Here is a 20,861-nt window from a genome sequence, read left to right on the forward strand (position 1 = left end):
CAGCATTTCTCCTTGTTCACATACTATGTTCTATATATTCATAGGTCTAGTTCTAAAGTTTCTATGTGTTCCATTGATCTATTTGTCTGTTCTTACACCTGTTTGTTTATTCCTACATTTATTATTTTTACTTACTACAGCTTTGTGGTATATCATATCTGATAGAGTAAATTCCTCTTCTATGTTCATTCTTCAAAGTTAGCTTAGTTACTCAGAATTCTTATTTATAAAATTTAGAAATGCTTTATTGAGCTTCTCAAAAAGTACAAATGGGTTTTGATTGAGATATATTGCATTTGTAAATTAATTTGAGAACTACTGATGTGTTTTGGTGTTAAGCAGCTTCACCTATGAATTATTTCTGCAGTAATTCGTATCTTCCTTAATGGGAATGCCTTTACCTGGAATCACATTCCCAGGACAGTTTTCACAAAGATATCAATGCAGGGTTTTGCACAAAGATGTCCCACATGGGACTGTATATCTTGGCAGGGAGTGAAAGCCAATTTGGGTGTTCATCCCTAGGGAAATGTGTAAGAACATATGTGATGCAAATATCAAGGACTACTATGCAGCATTAAGAAGCAAAGAGCTAGATATCCATAGTGACATGGGTAAATACGAAAAATAAAAATGTTGAATGAGGTATGAGATTGAGAAAACAAAATGAGGTTTATAGCACAATACCATTCATGTCTTTGTTAAGTACTTGTTCTGTAATGTTTTATGAGAGTCAGTCCCAGGTGGTGCTAGTGGTAAAGAACCCGCCTGGCAATGCAGGAGACAAAAAAGATGCAGGCTTGCTTGCTGGGTCGGGAAGATCCCCTGGAGAAGCAAATGGCAACCCACTCCAGTGTTCTTGCCTGGAAAATCCATGGACATAGGAGCCTAGTGGGGTTCAATACATAGGGTCATAAGAGTGGGACACAACTGAAGTGAATTAGCACACAGCACTGGTGAAGTCACAAAGGGAGTCAGAGAAGGGGTTCATGAAAATACAGTTTATTATATTCACAGGTCCTAGACAGGAGAGACATGACCTGCCACATAAGACCATGTGGAAAAACACTACAGGATCAGTGAGCAGAAGACAGGATTGGGGTTCCCCAGGGAAAGGCAAAGTTGTGCAGGAGAAACAGTGCAGGACTGGAGAGTCTGAATAATTCCAGCGAGCTCTAAGCTAAAGGTCTGTCTAGTCAAGGCTATGGTTTTTCCTGTGGTCATGTATGGATGTGAGAGTTGGACTGTGAAGAAGGCTGAGCACCGAAGAATTGATGCTTTTGAACTGTGGTGTTGGAGAAGACTCTTGAGAGTCCCTTGGACTGCAAGGAGGTCCAACCAGTCCATTCTGAAGGAGATCAGCCCTGGGATTTCTTTGGAAGGAATGATGCTAAAGCTGAAACTCCAGTACTTTGGCCACCTCATGCGAAGAGTTGACTCATTGTAAAAGACTCTGATGCTGGGAGGGATTGGGGGCAGGAGGAGAAGGGGACGACAGAGGATGAGATGGCTGGATGGCATCACTGACTCGATGGATGTCAGTCTCAGTGAACTCCGGGAGTTGGTGATGGACAGGGAGGCCTGGCGTGCTGTGATTTATGGGGTTGCAAAGAGTTGGACACGACTGAGCGACTGATCTGATCTGATCTGATCTGAAGCTATAGGAGAGGCCCCTCCTTGCCTGGTACTTGGCAATGGGATTAGTGCATGGATGTACATGCTCAGTTGTGTCAACTCTTTGTGACCCCATGAATCGTAGCCTGTGAGGCTCCTCTGTCCATGGGATTTTCCAGACAAGAATACTGGAGTGGGCTGCCATTCCCTTCTTCAGGAGATCTTCCTGGCCCAGGGATCAAATCTGTGTCTTCTGAATTGCGGACAGATTCTTTATCCTCTGAACCATTGGGAAAGCCCCTACTGATTAGGAAAACTGCCTCCTGGGATGTGTTGGGGAACAGAGAGAAGAGGTCAGGTTCTAGACTGGTTAATCTGCATATCAAAGGCACATTCTTTGTTGATAACTTGACTATTTTTAATTATTGACTAGACTGGTAAGGGGTAGGGAGTTGGGGTATGGATGTCTCATCTGTTGAACCGTGAACTTCCAGATGTTCAAGCTTGTTTTAGAAAAGGCAGAGGAACCAGAGATCAAATTGCTACCATCCGCTGGATCATCGAAAAAGCAAGAGAGTTCCAGAAAAACATCTATTTATGCTTTATTGACTATGCCAAAGCCTTTGACTGTGTGGATCACAATAAACTGTGGGAAATTCTGAAAGAGATGGGAATACCAGACCACCTGACCTGCCTCTTGAGAAACCTATATGCAGGTCAGGAAGCAACAGTTAGAACTGGACATAGAACAGACTGGTTCCAAATAGGAAAAGGAGTACGTCAAGGCTGTATATTGTCACCCTGCTTATTTAACTTATATGCAGAGTACATCATGAGAAACGCTGGGCTGGAAGAAGCACAAGCTGGAATCAAGATTGCCAGGAGAAATATCAAGAACCTCAGATATGCAGATGACACCACCCTTATAGTAGAAAGTGAAGAGGAACTAAAAAGCCTCTTGATGAGAGTGAAAGAGGAGATTGAAAAAGTTGGCTTAAAGCTCAACATTCAGAAAACGAAGATCATGGCATCCGGTCTCATCACTTCATGGCAAATAGATGGGGAAAGAGTGCAAACAGTGTCAAACTTTATTTTTGGGGGCCCCAAAATCACTGCAGATGGTGATGGCAGCCATGAAATTAAAAGACACTTACTCCTTGGAAGGAAAGTTATGACCAACCTAGATAGCATATTCAAAAGCAGAGACATTACTTTGCCAACAAACGTTCATCTAGTCAAGGCTATGGTTTTTCCTGTGGTCATGTATGGATGTGAGAGCTGGACTGTGAAGAAGGCTGAGCGCCGAAGAATTGATGCTTTTGAATTGCGGTGTTGGAGAAGACTCTTGAGAGTCCCTTGGACTGCAAGGAGACCCAACCAGTCCATCCTAAAGGAAACCAGTCCTGGGTGTTCACTGGAAGGACTGATGCTAAAGCTGAAACTCCAGTACTTTGGCCACCTCATGTGAAGAGTTGACTCATTGGAAAAGACTCTGATGCTGGGAGGGATTGGGGGCAGGAGGAAAAGGGGATGACAGAGGATGAGATGGCTGGATGGCATCACAGACTCGATGGACATGAGTTTGAGTGAACTCCGGAAGTTGGTGATGGACAGGGAGGCCTGGCGTGCTGTGATTCATGGGGTCGCAAAGAGTTGGATACGACTGAGCAACTGAACTGTCTCATCTCTCCCTAGCCAGAAAAGTTTTCTAAGACATCAAATGTCATAATACACATAAAAATTTAAAAATATACAGTATAATATTTAAACATCTGTAGTCTGTGGTATGGGGCTTCCCAGGTGGAGCTAGTGGTAAAGAATCTGCCTGCTAATGCAGGAGACATGAGAGATGAGGGTTTGATCCCTGGGTCAAGAGGATCCCCTGGAGGAGGGCATAGCAATACACTGCAGTGTTCTTGCTTGGAGAATCCTATGAACAGAGGAGCCTGGTGGGTTACAGTCCACAGGGTCACACAAAGTCGAACACAACTGAAGTGACTTAACACTTACCACTAGTCTTGTAGCATACTGAGTATTTTGCACATCAGAATGGGTGCCTCTTGGGAGATGAGAGTGGGACTGAAGATGAGGAAGAAGAGGGAAAATCAGGCAAACAAGAAACAAGGGATCCCACTCATGCTGGTGATGACAATGTGCTATGCAATGCCATATATTTTCAACTCAACTCTGCTCCTGAGATAAATAAGATAATAAATGACATAAATGGGGATAATAAAAATATCTTCTTTACTTAACCAATAGGATTTTTTTGAGATTCATATGGATATTGTATGTGATGTATCTATTGAGCATAACATAATATTAGCTATTGTTGTTGATGTTGTTTAGTTGCTAAGTCATGTCCAACTCTTTTGTGACCCCATGGACTGTAGCCCACCGGGCTCCTTTGTTCATGGAATTCCCAGGCAAGAGTACTAGAGTGGGTTGCCATTCGCTTCTTCAGGGGATCTTCCGGACCCAGGGATCGAAGCCAGGTCTCCTGCATTGGCAGGTAGATTCTTTACTGTCTGAGCCATCAAACTGAAGCCACCAGGGAAGTCCAGTATTAGCTATTATTATAGTTTAATTTAGGAACATGGCCAACGCAGTTTCTCAAACTTCTCTCTCTTTGGCGGGAAGCTGGGTCTCATCCATATCTTCTTGGGAGCTTTAGTTTGATTAAGATGGCAACTGAACTTATCAGAATGAAGAAACAGGCCAGGCAACATAATTTTTAACTGCATATAGCGACTCAAGTAGTATAGGTTGGAATCACAGAATAAATTCATCACATCTAAAATGGTTTGTTCATTGCCTTTCCCACCAGATTATTTATGTGTGATTTACTAACTACTCATTGCTCAAAAAACATTTATTTGAAATAAAGAAATGAATGAAATATTTTCCATTTTTTTGCAGAAAAATGACTACCAGGTGATTTTCAGTTTAAGTGAAAAGTGAGCTTCTCCAGAGAAGAATAACCCTACAATTAGTCACCTTTATATACCTAACATTTGGCACAGAGTTGAAGCTTTATAAACCTTGAATAAATGAATAAGTGCAAGAATTTAGTGTGACAACTAGTGTGTTAGATGCCACCAGTGGGTTCAAGCAGAAGGATGTGGGATCTATCAAAACTCTGGTTCATGACATCATGTAATTTTGGTTTGAGGCAAGAGACATACTCTTCAGCCTTCAGCCTTAGGCCTGATCTACCAGTTGAACTATTGGCCTCAGAGAAAAGAAGCTGGGATATCAAGTCATATGATCCTGGGAAAGTAACTTAACCTCAGGCCTCTATTTCCATTTTACGGACATGAGAGCAGTACATCTGTTCAAGGACTCTTTGAAGGCTGCCAAAGCTTGCTTCCAAAAAGAAAGATGTCATTGTAAATACCTACTCTTACCCATGGATGGGAAATAGAAGGTTCTGGTGAATGAGTAGAAGAGTTTCATTAATGCAAGTTACACATAGATAGCCAATTTTGAGAGAATGAGAATTTTTGACTATAAACAAAAGCCCATTTTATCACTTGTTAATTCTGTAGTTTGGGAACCTCACACTCTCTAACCATTTGTTTCTTCATTTGTAAGAGGAAGATGATAATAGCATCTCTTTCATAGAAAGAGCATCATGCATACTTAGTACTTATATGCATACTTAGTATTTAGTGGTACTTATATACATACTTAGTACTTAGCAGCAGCATACTTCAGCACATGCTTTATACTATTGAAATTAATCTATCCAAAAAACTGTTTTGCTATAACTTTCAAAGGAAAGACATCTGCATTTCCAAAAACAACTTTAAAACAATATTGCATTTGATAGTCACTGAGCATTCAGAGTTTTTCTATTAGTTGAAGACCTATTTCATGAAGAAGAATCACCCCTACATCTGGCCCCTTGCAAGGATGAAGACCATGGAAAGTAAGTGGGAGTTAAGGTTGGCAGGCAGCCTCCTGAATGGCCTCTGCATTGTAGGAGTGCTTGGAAGCTGTTCATTTGCTATTTAAGAAATAAAAAGCTCCATTAGAGGATCCAATCTGAATAATTTGTTTGAGAGTCCCAATTTCTAACTTTGAAATATATCCAAATAACGATCACTGAAATGTTTTTGTTAGTAAAAATTTTTTCCTACTGTGTTGCTAAAACTCTTTTCATGTTCTTGTTACCTTTTAATTTATATTTATACTTTATCAATAAAATAATGAAAGTGAAAAGTGGAAGTATTCGCTGCTTAGTCGTGTCCAACTCTGCGACCCCACGGACTGTAGCCTGCCAGGCTCCTCTGTCCATGGGATTCTCCAGACAAGAATACTGGAGGTTTTCTTCAACCCAGGGCTTGAACCTGCATCTCCTGCATTGCTGGAAGATTCTTTACCATGATTTTTAATTCTCCAAATTGGGCCATGTTCTGATTCTACATGACTTTCTAATTTGCTCTGAAGGAGAAGAAGTGAATGAAATTATGCAAGTAGGGATGGTAGTTTACTTTTTGGATGAGAATAGTGTATTTTAAATCATAGCACCAGGATATATGTCAGATTATTATTACAATATTTTATTCTAAAAAATTGAATTTGATCTAACAAGTATTTAAAAATAATTTTTAAAACTCTTACACAAATGTTAGAAATAGCAACCAAATTGACTTAGGATCAGAAGATCCTATAGAGGTTAATTATTCACCCATCTTTACGTCTAACGTACACTGAGGTTGCTATTCCTTTATATTTCCTATCTGTAAGAGAGAGAAATTGTATAATACTTGTAATTCACAAAATCCAGGGTTGAAAAGTGGAATTTTGAGTAAGTGCATTAGAACATTCTGAGAGCAGAATAATTTGGTTTCAGAATTTGAATGGAAGTCTCTTCCAGTTCTTCTGGCTTTGTTCCACCAGACACACCAGCTCCTGCTTCACAATCATGGAAATGAATATGCTACATCTTTCAATCCCTTGGAAACTCTTAAGAAGGAAAGTCTATTACATAAATTATTTGATAATTTATCAAATTATCAAATTGCATTGGATAATTTGTTTGATTTTCTTCCCAATAGCAGTTAAAAAAAATTCCATGAAAGTATTAAAAATTAATTCATCTTTTTTAGGAGAACAAATGCAATTTGTAAGCAAAAGACAAAAAATGTATTTTTTTGACCCACTAATTATACTTTTGGGAAGAAAACAAGCAGAGACTTCTTACATAGTAACAAATTTTAAAAGTGGAAACAAACAAATGTTCAATAATTGGAAAATGGTTAGCTAACCCAGAATTATAGGCTGACAAAAATATTATGCAACTGTTTAAAAGGATATGGGCAAAGACTATGACAATACATTACAAAATTTGTTTAAAATAATGCTAAATGCATTGTATGTATATATAGAGAGATTATAAAAATGCAAAAATGATGTATTTATATAATATTGAAGAGTAAAATTCAGGAGACAGTGGAAGAAGTAGCTTGTCTAAACTGCATATGACATTCTTTTCAGTAGATGACTTTTTGGGATGGTCTCTGAAATTATAAAAATGCTGCTGTGTCAACTTATCACTTAAATTTTCTTGGTCTTTTTCTCTTTCTTCTTTTTCTTGATGCATAATACAGTGATTCAATATTGCTGTACATTTCAAATGACTGCCATGATATATCTAGTTACTATTCTTTTAAAAAAATATGGCCCCCAAAGATGACATAAACCATGTACTTGCACGTTTTTCTCCCTTTTTCTCACTTTTTTTTTCCTCCTGATAAATATCATGAGCCTTTTTATTCAATAATTGAGTTTGTTAATGGATACTCAGTTACTCACTCTTTGGTACGCCCATGAGGTTCCTTCCGCCGGAATTCATGATTACTTAGAGAAGACACACTGCCCCTCTTCTTCAGCAAATGAGCGGTTCTGTCTTTAGCAATGTCTGACATCATCATAATCTATGGAGGAAAACTTTTGTAAAATATTGAACAAAACACCTGAAAATACTTTAGTATAACATGAGACTTATTCTAAATAAAGTACACAGATGCTTTTTTTTAAACCATTTTTGAATAGGGAAGTGGGGTTTCCTTAAGAGTGATATTTAGTATATATTGTTGTTCTGGTCAGTATAGCTGGAAAAATGATAATTGATAACTTTTACTTATACAATAGCATATTTAATTCACATAAGCAGATATTATTGCTGCTACTGCTAAGTTGCTTCAGTCGTGTCCGACTCTGTGCGACCCCAGAGACGGCAGCCCACCAGGCTCCCCCGTCCCTGGGATTCTCCAGGCAAGAACACTGGAATGGGTTGCAGATATTATGCTGCAGCAAAAATACTTAACTGCAAAAGATGTTAAAGTTACTGAGAAGAGAGCCATATGTACAAGAAAGATACCATCACACCAGAAAACAATATTTTTATTGCCTCCCTTCAAATTTAATCTCAATGAAACTTGCTAATTAATATTTGTTGTTTAAAAATTAAGATGAACTGCTTCTCCAAATGGTATTCCCCACAGCCAAGCAGCAGTGATTTACTTTGTAAAGAGCAAACAGAACTTTTCACAGAGTAATTTATTGGAAAACCTACCTCTTTTCACTAATGCTTGTGAAAAAGCTGGAAGAAGAAATGGACTTCCCAGAACTTGAACTAGAATTCCACTGCCCTATTGTCTACATGTACATACTCATAGACTGTGCTAGGCATTAAATTAGGACAGAAACAATCCCTACCTTCAAAAAGGTGGCGGTTGAAGTGGGTAGAGCCGACAAGAACACAACCTGGAATCCCAGTGTAATCAACGTCAGGGTAGACAGAGGAAAACGGAGGGCCTGTGCGTCAGGAAGAGAGGCAGTGTGGGATGTGTGTGTGACTGTGGACCCGTGAGACTGTGTACACGCGTGTGAGCATCTCTGTGTGAGCATGTGTCTTTGTGGGCATGTGCTTATGTGTATGAACATGAGTGTCCCCCCATGATGTGAGCCAGTGTGAGCATCTGTGTGTGTGTGCACTTGTGCGTATGATTATCTGTGTACCTGAGCGTGTGTTGCTGTGTCTGTGTGTGCACCTTTGTGTGTGACATGTCTGTGTACTGCATGTGTGTGCGTTTGTGTGCAGGAGTGTGTCTGTGTACATGAGAGTGTCTAAGCATGTGTATGCGTGGACAAGACATACTGAGCCTATTTAAGAGGGTCATTCAGGTTTCATTCTTAAAGTGACACACACATACCTGAGTCTGTTCACCTTTTTCCAAAGCTGTGGGGCAGGCCAGAATCCAGACCTAGAGGTCCTGAGAGGCAGAGGCTGCTAGTGTCTCCAAGCAGACCTCAGGTAGACTGCTCAGAACTCAAGTTGCTCCACAGCCCGACCCGGCTGGCCAGTTCTGCACTGGGCATCATGCTAAAGCCCAGACACACAGGCGGGCAGGGAACCAAAAGCCAGGCACGCTTCTAGTTCTGAAAATTGGGGTCACTTTTTTCTAATTTCTTGGAGGGAGGAGGAATAAGGCACGGGAGAGAGAGGTCGTGGACAAGGCAGGCAGGCCATTTCTCAACATTGGGCTCTCCTTCCTTAGCCCCCCGGAACCCTCGAATTTGCTTTTTGCCTTGGTCTCTCTGCTCCTGCCCAGGCGCTCTGCGGAGAGGGCGCACTTACCTAAGGCGGGTCTGGAGCTGGAGTTGCAGGCGCGGCTCAGCCCAGGGGCCTCCCAGACCGCAGGCTCCTCCACTGCAGGGCGCCTGGCAAGGCTCCCGCCTCCCAGGCTTCCTTTCTGCCCGCGCACTCCCGCACTCCCACTGGACTCCGCGACTTGTCTCCAAGGTGACCTTCGAAAACAGAGTCCTTGGCCCGCCCCAGGCAGGCATAGTAGTGGCGTGGTCCTCTAAGGATGTGAAGGAGCTCCTCGGCAGTGCCCGAGCAGGCTGCCCTGGGCCTGGCTGTGCCGTGGGTGTGGCCACGAGCTGCGGAGGAGCCGGGTCATTCTATAGCGAGGGGGACATCGGGGACTCAAGAGGCCGCCCTGAGAGCCCTCGTCGGTTTCCTTTCGCAGGTGTCGGGGACAGGGATGGGAAATGCCGCCGGTTCCTGGGACTGGAAATGCGAGGCATAGCGAGAAAGTAAAGCACCCCCATCCCCTCACCTGACCCCTGACTCCTGACCCCGCATTCCACCGTGTGATTGATAATAAGAATAATTACATTTACCAGGTACTGGCAAACAGCTTTAGTTTTACCCAGTCGTCCCAACAACTCTTTCAAGAAAGGGTTGTTATTCCTTTACAGATTTAGAGAATTGAGATTCTGAGATAATAAATAATATGCTCAAGACCCCTTGGAATTCACAGGCTTATCTTTCATGCATTACAAACTTTTATACTTTTTTATTCTTTCCTTAACATCACCCTCCCCAGCCCTTAAAGTTTAAAAAGATTTGAAACGGAGACTGTTTGGGGTTGAGGACTTACCTGACTCAACAACTGGACCCTTCTCCTTAATAACTATCCCCCTTATAACCGCAGAACCTCTCCCCCATCACAAGGGGAAAAAACCAGACCTTGAAGGGACCCTCACAAAGTGGGCAATCATTGGAGCCAGAAATAAGATGGTGCCTCTGAGCACCTAGCCTGGTGCAGGTCCTTTGATGAGTGCCCAGTGCAGCTAGAACTGCCTGTCAATCACAATACATCTGGATAAGGATAGAGCACATAAGGGTTAGGATAGTATTGGAGAACGAGCAGTCACATTTTCTGGCCCATCTCAATTGCTATTCACAGAGAACTAAGCCCAGGAGAGGACTGTGGCTATTCACTATGTAACCGTTGTTGTGGTTGTTCGGTCAGCTCTGTGACCTTGTTGACTGCAACACGCCAGGCTTCCCTGTCCTTCACTGTCTCCTAGAGTTTGCTCAAATACATGTCCATTGAGTTGGTGATGCTATCTAACCATCTCATCCTCTGCCACCCAATTCTCCATTTGCCTTTGATCTTTGTAATAGGAATTAAGTGGCTGGTAAGTATTATCTCATTTAGTCTGTTCAATGACCCCAGGATAAGAGGTTATTAACTTTATTTAAGGAAATGAAGAATCATTGAGTAACATACTCAAGACTATAGTTATAGAGCTAAGATTTGTCCAACTCTAAAGCCCTTGCACTGTGCCCCCACTTCTGCCCACCATGCCCACCCTAAATATGCAATAACTTTTCCAGAAATGTGGTAAAATTTTAAGAGGCTGGTAATAAAAGAGATTCACAACTCAATTTATTTTTGTTTTTCATTTATTTTCCAGAAAAAATTACATTGAAATAACAATTTACTGAGATATTTGATTTTGTTCTCACATATAATTAAACTTTGTCCTGAAATGGGAACCCTAGTTGCAGTAATGTGCCATGATAATTGCATATTCAGAATTTTGTGAAATGGGTGTTGGGAAAATTATGAAGGAAAAAACGTTTGTAAAAATCATTATTTACAAAAAATGATACCCACATTTTTTTCTAATGTATAAGGCAAGTAACATTAAAATGTTCTCATGATTATCTTCAAGAAGTCAGTATTACACATTCATATCACCATTGCTCATCAGAGAGCTTTGGGCAGTTCTGTAAAGGAACAAACCCATGATTCTTTTGCTGGTTTTTTCTTGAGCACAGCACAGAAGCAATAGAGATTTTATCACAGACAAAGCAGTTACGGCTATGAGAATAAAGTATTCTCTGTTGAATTACACATGTAGGAAAAAGAGCCAGTCATCAACATTTTAACTGATTTTCAAAGTATATTTGAGTCTTTTAGCCCACAATTCTTTTTATAAATATTTTATGCTCAAGGTATTTTGTGAAAATATGTACTCCATCCAAGGTCAAAAAGACATTGCTTACTTTTGCTATAGATATTGTGGAGATCTTTAAATAAATGCTACCACCAACTCAAAGTATACACTAATAGCATTTTCCTTAAGAAAGACAGCTGACTGAATTTTATTACTTTTAGAAATACAGCTAAATTTCTCTGAGATTCTTTCCCTAGTTTCTCTTACTGTTAAAAGTACAAAAAATGCCTTACATTGCCACTTAGCAGGCACAAAAATTAAAATTTGACCATTTTAGATCTTCTCCCATCCAAAGTGAAAAAAAAAATCCTCTGTATATTGAAATCCAGTACTCTTCAAACAGTTTTAAAATCCAGCTCTTCAAATGACTGCTTGACCTGTAGTGAAGCCCTGCTTTTGGATGAGAGTTACATATCATACCAACACTTGGCTTTTTCAAGAAAAATTATTCAGCAGCAATGTTCCAACTCTCTTAGACTGAGAGAGAGACAAACACAGAGAGGGAGATGAAACAGAGGTCAGTCTCTCTCATGCATATATTAAGAAAGTAAAACTGAAATACTGACCTGCAAAATCACAGCTTAAAAATTATCATCCTATCATCTCATAAGGACAAGAAAAAACCTGACATTGGACCTTGGGACAGTGATCCCAGTGCTAGTCATTTTTTGTATTATTGAAAATATTTTAAAGTGGAGACGTATGAAAAATACTAAAATTTGTTTTTCCAAAAGAAAAGGTCAGTGAAGTAATAAACAACTGAACAAATAAGATGGAATTAACCTGTGCATGATATACTCATTCAATGGAATGTTTAAAAATGATAAATGGCTTATAATCCATCATGCTGATTCACACACTTTGAATTAAAAATTGAACTGTATTTAGAGAAAGGTAAAGTGATTCAGCTTTATGCTTTTCTCTCTGATCACAGACAGTTTACCCAGGAATTTTTAAAGAAACTTTGTTCATGAAAACAACTGATTTGCAAAATAAAGCAAAGCAAAAAGTACTATGTAATGCTCTGCTTGTAACAGAATGTAGGAGTATTGCAAAATCTATACTAAATAGCACATTTTTCTTGGGTTTAACTGAAATGTTTTTCATATAATTTCTAACAAGCTTATGTAAAAATGCTGTGAGTATCAATTCATCATGATTCAATTTCTTGAAGCGTTTAGATAAAGTATTACCAAGGATTGTTCACGAGTATTAATTATACTCAATAAAGAATCTGGACCATCTTCAACAGATTGCAGCATGATGTGATACCCATAGGTGCAGATCTTAAAAATTATACTTAAAAAAATTAAATGTTGAAACAATTTTACTGTTTCGAATATATTAGGTGATAAAATTCACTAAGATATACTAATTAACTTTAAAGTAGATTCATTTAAAGTGGCATAAGTTTTCCTTAGGGTTAAAACAAAAAACCAGAAGCATCTTTTTCAAAGAATTCCTGGTTATATTATTTGAAGTTGCTGAAAGATATGTAAAACAAAACTTTTCTAAAGTTTCTTCAAGATGTGTTTAGAAAACTGTTTTTTCTTGATTCAAAACTTTAAGCTTCATTAAAGCACTAACATTAATTAACAATGTCCAAGGAGTGAGGTCTATGGTCTAGGATCATTTATTCTCAGACCACAATGAACACTTGCCAGAAGCAGCAGTGTTGAACATGATTTGGGAAATACCAGAATATGATGAATGAAGTAAAATTACCCTTTCCTTATTATTATTATTATTTTTACCAGTTAAGGGACACATAAAGTTTGCTTTTCTCTGAAACATCTTTTGTCATAAGGTTAAAGATGTACGTAGAATGGGCAATGTGCTACCTTAGAGTCAGAAGGAGATAATTAGAAATACTGTAAAACAAAGGAAAAATAACTTTAGAAGTTGAAGTTAGAGAATAAGTTGTTATCCCTGTGGTGAATGTCAACAAATAGGGAGGTGACATTCTCTCCTAGGAATACTCATTTTGGATAAAAATCAGATATTAAACATGAGCAACTGTAAGAGGTCTGACCAATGTTAGTCAATAGACCCTAAAATTTGACATTCTTTCAAAAAGGATGTTTAGTATTCAATTACGTATTTAAAATGCAGTTCTCGCTTATAGCAGATGACAGAATATCAAACAAATAGAAATGCTAGTGGGTTTTGTTGTTTGTTTTTATAGTTGGGAACTTAAACATTGCATTCGTATCTCGTTTTTCCTCCATGTATTCAATGGACAAAAAGTAATATAATGGTAGTCATGCTTGATTCACCAATGAGCAAATGGCATTTATCTACTGTTTGCCAAAGAGGGGGAAAAAAAAAGAAAAAAAAGAAAGCCTCAAGAGAGAAGCACACACATTAAAGGAGGTGGGGTGGTTCACCAGAACAGTCTCTTTAATCAGTGTAACAAAGACTGATTTTTTTTATTCACATCAACAATTTAATTTGACTCATTTTAAGGAAGAATCATGTTGACTTTACATTAACTTTGAAAGCAGTATTTAGAGATAATCCTAGTTTTCATATCATAAAAAATTATGCTTCCATTTAAAAAAAATCCTGATCAGAAAACTATGTAGCAAAAAGAATACATTTAGATTGAATGAGATTTTGCTCAAATGCATCATCTTTTGAAAAAAAGAAAGAAAAAAACCCCCAACAAACCATAAACTCATCTCCTTAGTACATTTTCCCATATCATTCAACTTTAATTGACAGACTGTGATAATTTTGAGGAAAAAAATGCAAAAACAAAATTGGTGCAGCTCTCTTGGAATTACACTAGTCCATGCTGATGGTGTTCATTGGAAGGACTGATGCTGAGGCTGAAACTCCAATACTTTGGCCACCTCATGCGAAGAGTTGACTCATTGGAAAAGACCCTGATGCTGGGAGGGACTGGGGACAGGAGGAGAAGGGGACGATAGAGGATGAGATAGCTGGATGGCATCACTGATTCGATGGACATGAGTTTGGGTGAACTCTGGGAGTTGGTGATGGACAGGGAGGCCTGGCGTGCTGCGATTCATGGGGTCGCAAAGAGTCAGACACGACTGAGCGACTGAACTGAACTGAACTGATGCTGATAAAGCATTGTTCAAAGGCCTACAGAATAAATAGTGTTAACTCACAAGTTAAATGTCTGTGTCCCTGGCAGGAAGGGAGACATTTTATCTGGATTTCATGACAGCTTGCACCCTCCCTATTTCTTCTTTTAATCTTTGACAACATAGACAAAAGGACAGAAAAACGAAAATGAGAGATTACATGTTAGGCCACTTTGAGACAGCATAAAAGAACTCTAAAAAAAAAAAAGGAGGTGTTTTCCTAAACAAATCTCTCTACCTTTTTGTTTTCTTTCAAGATTTGAGGAAGCTAAATGGACTGAATGGGAAAAAAAAACACAAAAACATGCTCACTAGAAAAATGGTATTCAAGTAATAATTGAATGTCTAAAATCTGATGCAATGTCAGAACTAAGAAGTATTTGAGAGATCTACTAGGGCAGTGATTCTCAAATTTTGGGTGCTTGTCAAAGTATGTATTCTTAAACTCCACCCTGACAGATTTATTTATTCAGTATAAATTTATTGATGCCCACTGTCTTCTAGGCTCTGGGGTTATAGTGATACCTAAGCCAAAACCATTGCCCTTGTTAAATAAATGATAAAACAAGAGGTTCACATATCATGCTTTGAGAAACATATTCTTTCCCAACAATTTTGCCTTGGGAATTATCCTTATTTTGGTATTAGTTTTTCATAGCACCCTTTACTTGGGTATTCAAATGGAATATATATGATAAAATAAAACAGAAGAGTTCATTTCCTAGAATGAGTAAGTAAAACAGGCCAATTGCTCCCATTGTTGTCAAGATGACCTGGATTACTTCCAGCTGCTATGTCACTTTTTAAAAAATTAATAATAATTTTATTAATCTAAGACTCAATGTCACCATTTGTAAAATACTAATTAAAAAGAGTATGTACCATTTAGGGGTTGATATAAAGATTAGGTAAGCTAACATCCATAGTGAATGGTATATGGCACTCAAGAGAATATCACTTTTTATTGTATATCAAGTACTGTGATTGTAAAGCCCCCACAGGTGGATCTCTCTTAGTCAAGTAGAACCATGGAACGTCTGAGGTGGGAGATGTATAGATCACAGTTGTGTTATTATGGTATTTAAACAGTGCTCTGGAGAGCCAAATTTAAACTGCTGGAAGACCTCCTTCATTGCTTTTAGTTATTTTGCTAATAGGAATTCATGTGCAATTTTAGTAGAAAAAAGTGACTGTTAAGAAAAGCTTGGAAACCACTGGCAACCCCAATGCCTCATTCTAAAGCTGAGAAATTAAAAAGGGCTGTGATTTTCTAAGGTCATATAGCAGAGTTAGTGGTAGAGCTGATATTGAAAGGCTTCTTTGAAATGAATGTTTGGAAATGGGAATATGAGTAATTGTGGCCTCAAACACTTTGCAGATTGAGACTGAGTAAAAATTCATAAAAACAAAAGTAAAACAATTGTAGTCTGACTTTCTGGAGGGGATGGTTCCTCTGTATTCACTTGAAACCATTTGAAATGTAGACATTCTTTCTTTACAGGTGAAATACATTTCCAAATACTATACAATGAATTTTCATTTTGACTGTAAGTGTAGAGAAGAATAGAGCTTTAAAAGCAATTTAAAATTAAATTGTTTGGAACTATGTGTTTCAATTACGATAAAATTCAGACTAATGCTTAACAGAAAATTTTTAAAAATAACGTGAAAAATATGAAATTTATTAAAAAAACACATTTTCCATGTTGCAAAATAAAGCATTAGTATTTTCTATCTAATTATAGCACTCAGGAAATGGTGTCCTGGCTAATGAGAAATCTTTTTCTTTTCATGCTTGGTATTAAAAATCTGAACATGTACCAGCACATTTTGTTTTAGGAATTGATAATGAACCTGACCTAATGTTTCTTTTATAATTTCACTGTCTAGGATCATTTTTCCTAACACTATTTCTTATTGTATAGTACTATGGATACAAGAATAACAGGAGATTATAAACTACAAGGTTAAAAAAAACCCATCAAAATCTAAATCCCTGATATTAATTTATTGTGTTGTTATTTGACCTATTTTCCAAAAGAAGAAGGGATATATTCTCTACTGAGGTTCTTGTTATTCAATAATAATAATATTTCAAAATTAGTTAATAATTTTGAAATCATTGACTTTTATTCTGTTTCATAAAGACCAATTATGGAATCATAGGATATCTTCATAGTTTTAAATTTGGTATCTAGAGACATTTGAATAATGTTAGAGATTAATGAAATCTGTTTTAAATTACATTTTATAACATAAACAAAAGTATTCTATGAAAAGGAAAACCTTGTGTTTAATTACTAATTCCCTCTAGAATGGTATAAAATAAAATATAATGAGCAAGACATGAGAACCAATAATATTTACATATTTTTAATATGCTTTGTGTTAATATTTAATATGTTTTCTCATGGATTAATATCTTAAAAACACATTTTTATATTCATATGCTGGATAATTCTTAATTTTCTGCTACTTACTCTGCATTGGTTCCAGTGTTTGAAATTTCCCCATGTTTTATGGGATTTAAAAGTTTTCATTTTCTATTTTTATTTCAAAATAAAATTGAATATCTTTAAAGTGACTATATTAGTCACTTGTTCAAAAAACTTCAATGTCAGACTGCTTGGGGAGCCAATCGAGAATTTGTTTGCACAGCAAGAATTCTTCTTAGGTAAAACAGATCATTTTGAACAGTCTCTTGGTAGCAAGCACTGATTGAGGAGTACAAATATTAATTAAAAAAATTCCACTATAAACAATTGCCAGTTACAATTTCATTTTAAAAGTAAGCTTACAAAATTTAATTTGATTCTAAAATTTTAAGGGGCTAAAGTTCTTTGTCAAATATGAATGATGTAAATAAAATTTAGCAACTAACGATAAATTTAACAACTTAATAATTATAGTTATTTAATAGTATAACCTAGAACAGGAATGAGTTTATGTTTAAAATAGGTTCTATGACTTAAAGGAAGATTCATGTTTTCAGATTGTAATGGAGGAAGGTTTTACAGCTGGGACTCCTGAAGAAGAACTTCTCCATCCTGAATTCCCATATCGAGGCCAGACTGAATAATTACAGTTTTTATTATATCTTGCAACAATGAAATCATAACATACATTTTTGATAACTCTTTTTGATTCTCTAAAAACAGCAACGATTTATAGTTACATATAATGAATCTTATCCAAAAGGAAATTTATTGCACAATAATGTGGTTAGGATTTCATTTATAAAGCTTATTTTTTCCTTCCCATATGATATAAATGATGATTAAAATTCTACTTCTGGATTTCAATAGGGGACTGAAATCTTTTTTTCTGGGTTTTTTAGAGTCAATATTTTGATTCCTGTGGGTAATGAGGAAGATGCTTGGTACAATTCTCCATGCTAGGTTGGGAGGGTCTCTGTCTAGAGACATTGTGCAAAAGTTGTTAACCACTTCAACCATGGAAATTCTTGAAATTTTAAAACCACAATTTTGGTTTTAGTCTGATTATTCAGTAGTCCCCATATCTGCTAATCTGTGGAAGGGAGGGGAGTAGTTAAGATTTCAACATCTTCTTTACTCTTGTTTATAATTTCATATACTTAAACTTTAAATATGAATTGCTTTCCCTTTTTACACAAGTTATAAAAATAAGAGGCCCTGTTTACACAGTTTGCATTTTTATGAAATTTGCAGTTTGAAAAAAAAAGCTTTTTAAAAAGTGGCAATTAATGCTTTTCTTTGAATATGCTGTAACTTTAGATTTTTTTTTGTTTGTTTTCTGAAACAGTTTCTGAATTTAATCCACTAAACATCTGAAGATAGAATTTTTATTTAGCACTAGAGTAAAACATACCAAGGACTGAAGAAAAGGAAGTTTTTTTTTCTGGTCCTGCTTAATTTTCTTTGTGCGTTGCACCCCCTTTATGACAGCTAACAATATTATATTTAAATTTTATATATTGACAAAATGCAATCTACCTCTGTAAGCATTGTGCCATTCAACAGTACTACTATTAAATTTACATACCACAGTTTAAATTACATCCATTTCAGGAATGGTAAAATGCTAAAACTCAAGTATCTAACTGCCTTACTGGAATGAGTACAATTTACAAATACAATAATTACATTTTAAAACCATTAACAATATTACACCTAGAAGTAAATACTGTAGGACTGGTCATGGTATTGTGTCAGGGAAATCATTGCTGAAAGTCATTGACATTTCCAGCAGGTATATCCCAAGTGCAGATTTTTGGTTTGTTTTTATCAAACCAAAATTAAAATCTGTTTCTCATACAACAGTTCTCCTTTATATGAATCTCCAAATCCTTGCATAAGATTTTATTAGTTATCTGCCAAGTATTTTCCTGCAAAATAAAACAACATATCAACAGGTTATCTGCTAGTTCCATAATGTGGTTATTATGTGGGTAACATTTTATTCTTCCTGCCTTATTTCTAGAAGCTAAATATTACATACTCAAGGGGTACAATACTAACATAAAACACATAAAGTGTTTAAAGTTTTCAGTTTTATAGACCAGCACGTTGCCTTTTCACGTTTCCATATGTGAACACTTTGCAGAGGTTTGGGTTTTGCCCAGAATAGGTTGGAAGATTTGTTCCTGGATGTGAGAATCCAGCTTCTTATAGTAGGAGTAATCATATAATTACTTTTCAATGTGGGCCATTTTTGAGAGTGAAAGGGGGCTAATTAATAATTATATCAATATTGCAACCATAAAACCCTGGATGTATCCCAGCAAATCCTTGACAAACAAATCACCTTAATATTGGGGAATCCCTACCAATAAACTCTCATGTGTGCCCCCAAAGGGGTCTCATGACCACATTTCAGCTCAAGGTAACCGGTTCTGATCTTTGGCCTAGACTTTTTAAAGTTGTTATTGAAATGAAAGATGGATACTCTTAGATCTCAGCTAAGCATGAGTCTAAAATCTATGAAGATCTGCTTCAGAAAAAGCATTTTCAGGTAAGAGACAAAACAGCATTTATCTTGCTTGTCAGTGTAACAAAATGGCATTTATCTTGTTTGTCAATATAACAAAGTAGAATTTATAGCATTAACCTCAGTGTACACACATATATAATGGGAATGACAGGTCAGTCCCATGTAAGAACTAGCCAGAGCCATGATAAGTAGGCAGGGCCATCCTAATTTCTGATTTCCCTAGTTTATTGTCCTATTTTTACTTCATTCAACAATTGGTTTGCTTTCTGATTGCGATGGGAAATGGGGGTTGGGAGTGGAGAAGAAGAGGAAGAAGATGATCAGAAAATCATAACATATTCCTTCTTAAGGAAGAATAGCTAAGGCAATATTGTTGTCTGCAAATGAGCACACAAGATACCCACTTACCTGCAGCAAACCTTTTCTTGATGAGTGAAAATCTGTACCCTGCTCCAACAAGTTCAATGTCACAGCCAGAAAGAGTGCTTCCTTCACTTGTAAACTGCACAACCAATGGGGAAGGTTTGCTTGGGCCTTCAGATAACTGAAATCTTGCCAATAAAGAACCTACCCCTACAAAAAGAGTATTATTGATAACAATTTAAAAGATAACAGTCAACACAACATTCTGGATATAATTTTGGAAATTGTATTCAAGGTTAAAGTGCAAAATCAATCTTCCTAGAACATAATATATGTATATTTCAGGGACAAAACAGTGATGAATAATATTTATCATGAAATATTATTCATTACTTTTTAAATACACCAATAAAAAGGTAATTCAGCCAAATGGTACTTCAAAATTTGGAAGCATGATACTTGGAAGGCAATGTATTTTCAGCTTATGACTAATATACAAGGAAAGTGAAAAATAGCTAAACTATCAGAGTGTGAGATCTGATACAGAATGAAAACATCTTCCATTAGAAGGTGTCTCCTTCATGTATGGTCTGTTTGATGTGGGGTGTTCGGTGGAAAAGAGGTAACAGAGGATTCATTGAAGAACTATTTTCTCTTATTGGTAAAAATAATAATACATAACAAACTTAACCAAAATACTTTTATTACTTTTAGTGTTAAGGGTATTTCGATTAATAGTTTTTTAATACCTGACAGTTATTTCAGCTTTATATATTAAATAAAATAAGCTTGTGATTGCATTACCTCCATTTTCTGACTTCTGAGAAATATCAGGAATCTTCCACAATATTCTTTGTTGGTCAGCATTCCTAAAAATAAAATAGGTAAAAGACTTCTGCATATGTAAGGGTTTTTGTTTAATGGATGTCATATTTTTCCAAAGTGTTAATTAATAAAAATGATCTTAAAAATTTT

General features: G+C 37.0%; 2 protein-coding genes across 7 annotated transcripts in view; both read right to left on the reverse strand.

Moving 5' to 3' along the window:
* Positions 1-9,408, reverse strand: part of DYNLT5 (dynein light chain Tctex-type family member 5) — a 29,679-nt gene extending 20,271 nt beyond the window's left edge. The window contains exons 1-3 of one of the 2 annotated variants that reach the window (XM_070364580.1): positions 9,263-9,408; positions 8,341-8,439; positions 7,435-7,556 (exon numbers count right to left, since the gene is read on the reverse strand). In XM_070364580.1, coding sequence (XP_070220681.1) covers positions 7,435-7,553 — 119 coding nt within the window. In that variant the 5' untranslated portion in view covers positions 7,554-7,556; positions 8,341-8,439; positions 9,263-9,408. The remainder of the gene's footprint in view (positions 1-7,434; positions 7,557-8,340; positions 8,440-9,262) is intronic. The other variant, XM_005895801.2, reaches the window with a different exon arrangement.
* Positions 9,409-10,926: 1,518 nt separating this feature from the next.
* The window catches only part of SGIP1 (SH3GL interacting endocytic adaptor 1), a 237,433-nt gene continuing 227,498 nt past the window's right edge, over positions 10,927-20,861 (reverse strand). For all 5 annotated transcript variants that reach the window (XM_070367880.1, XM_070367882.1, XM_070367881.1 and 2 more), the window contains 3 exons: positions 20,691-20,755; positions 19,932-20,096; positions 10,927-18,918 (listed from right to left, as the gene is read on the reverse strand). In XM_070367880.1, coding sequence (XP_070223981.1) covers positions 18,896-18,918; positions 19,932-20,096; positions 20,691-20,755 — 253 coding nt within the window. In that variant the 3' untranslated portion in view covers positions 10,927-18,895. The remainder of the gene's footprint in view (positions 18,919-19,931; positions 20,097-20,690; positions 20,756-20,861) is intronic.

This window comes from Bos mutus, chromosome 3 (genome assembly GCF_027580195.1).
Source record: "Bos mutus isolate GX-2022 chromosome 3, NWIPB_WYAK_1.1, whole genome shotgun sequence".
In the NCBI taxonomy this organism is placed as follows: Eukaryota; Metazoa; Chordata; class Mammalia; order Artiodactyla; family Bovidae; genus Bos; species Bos mutus.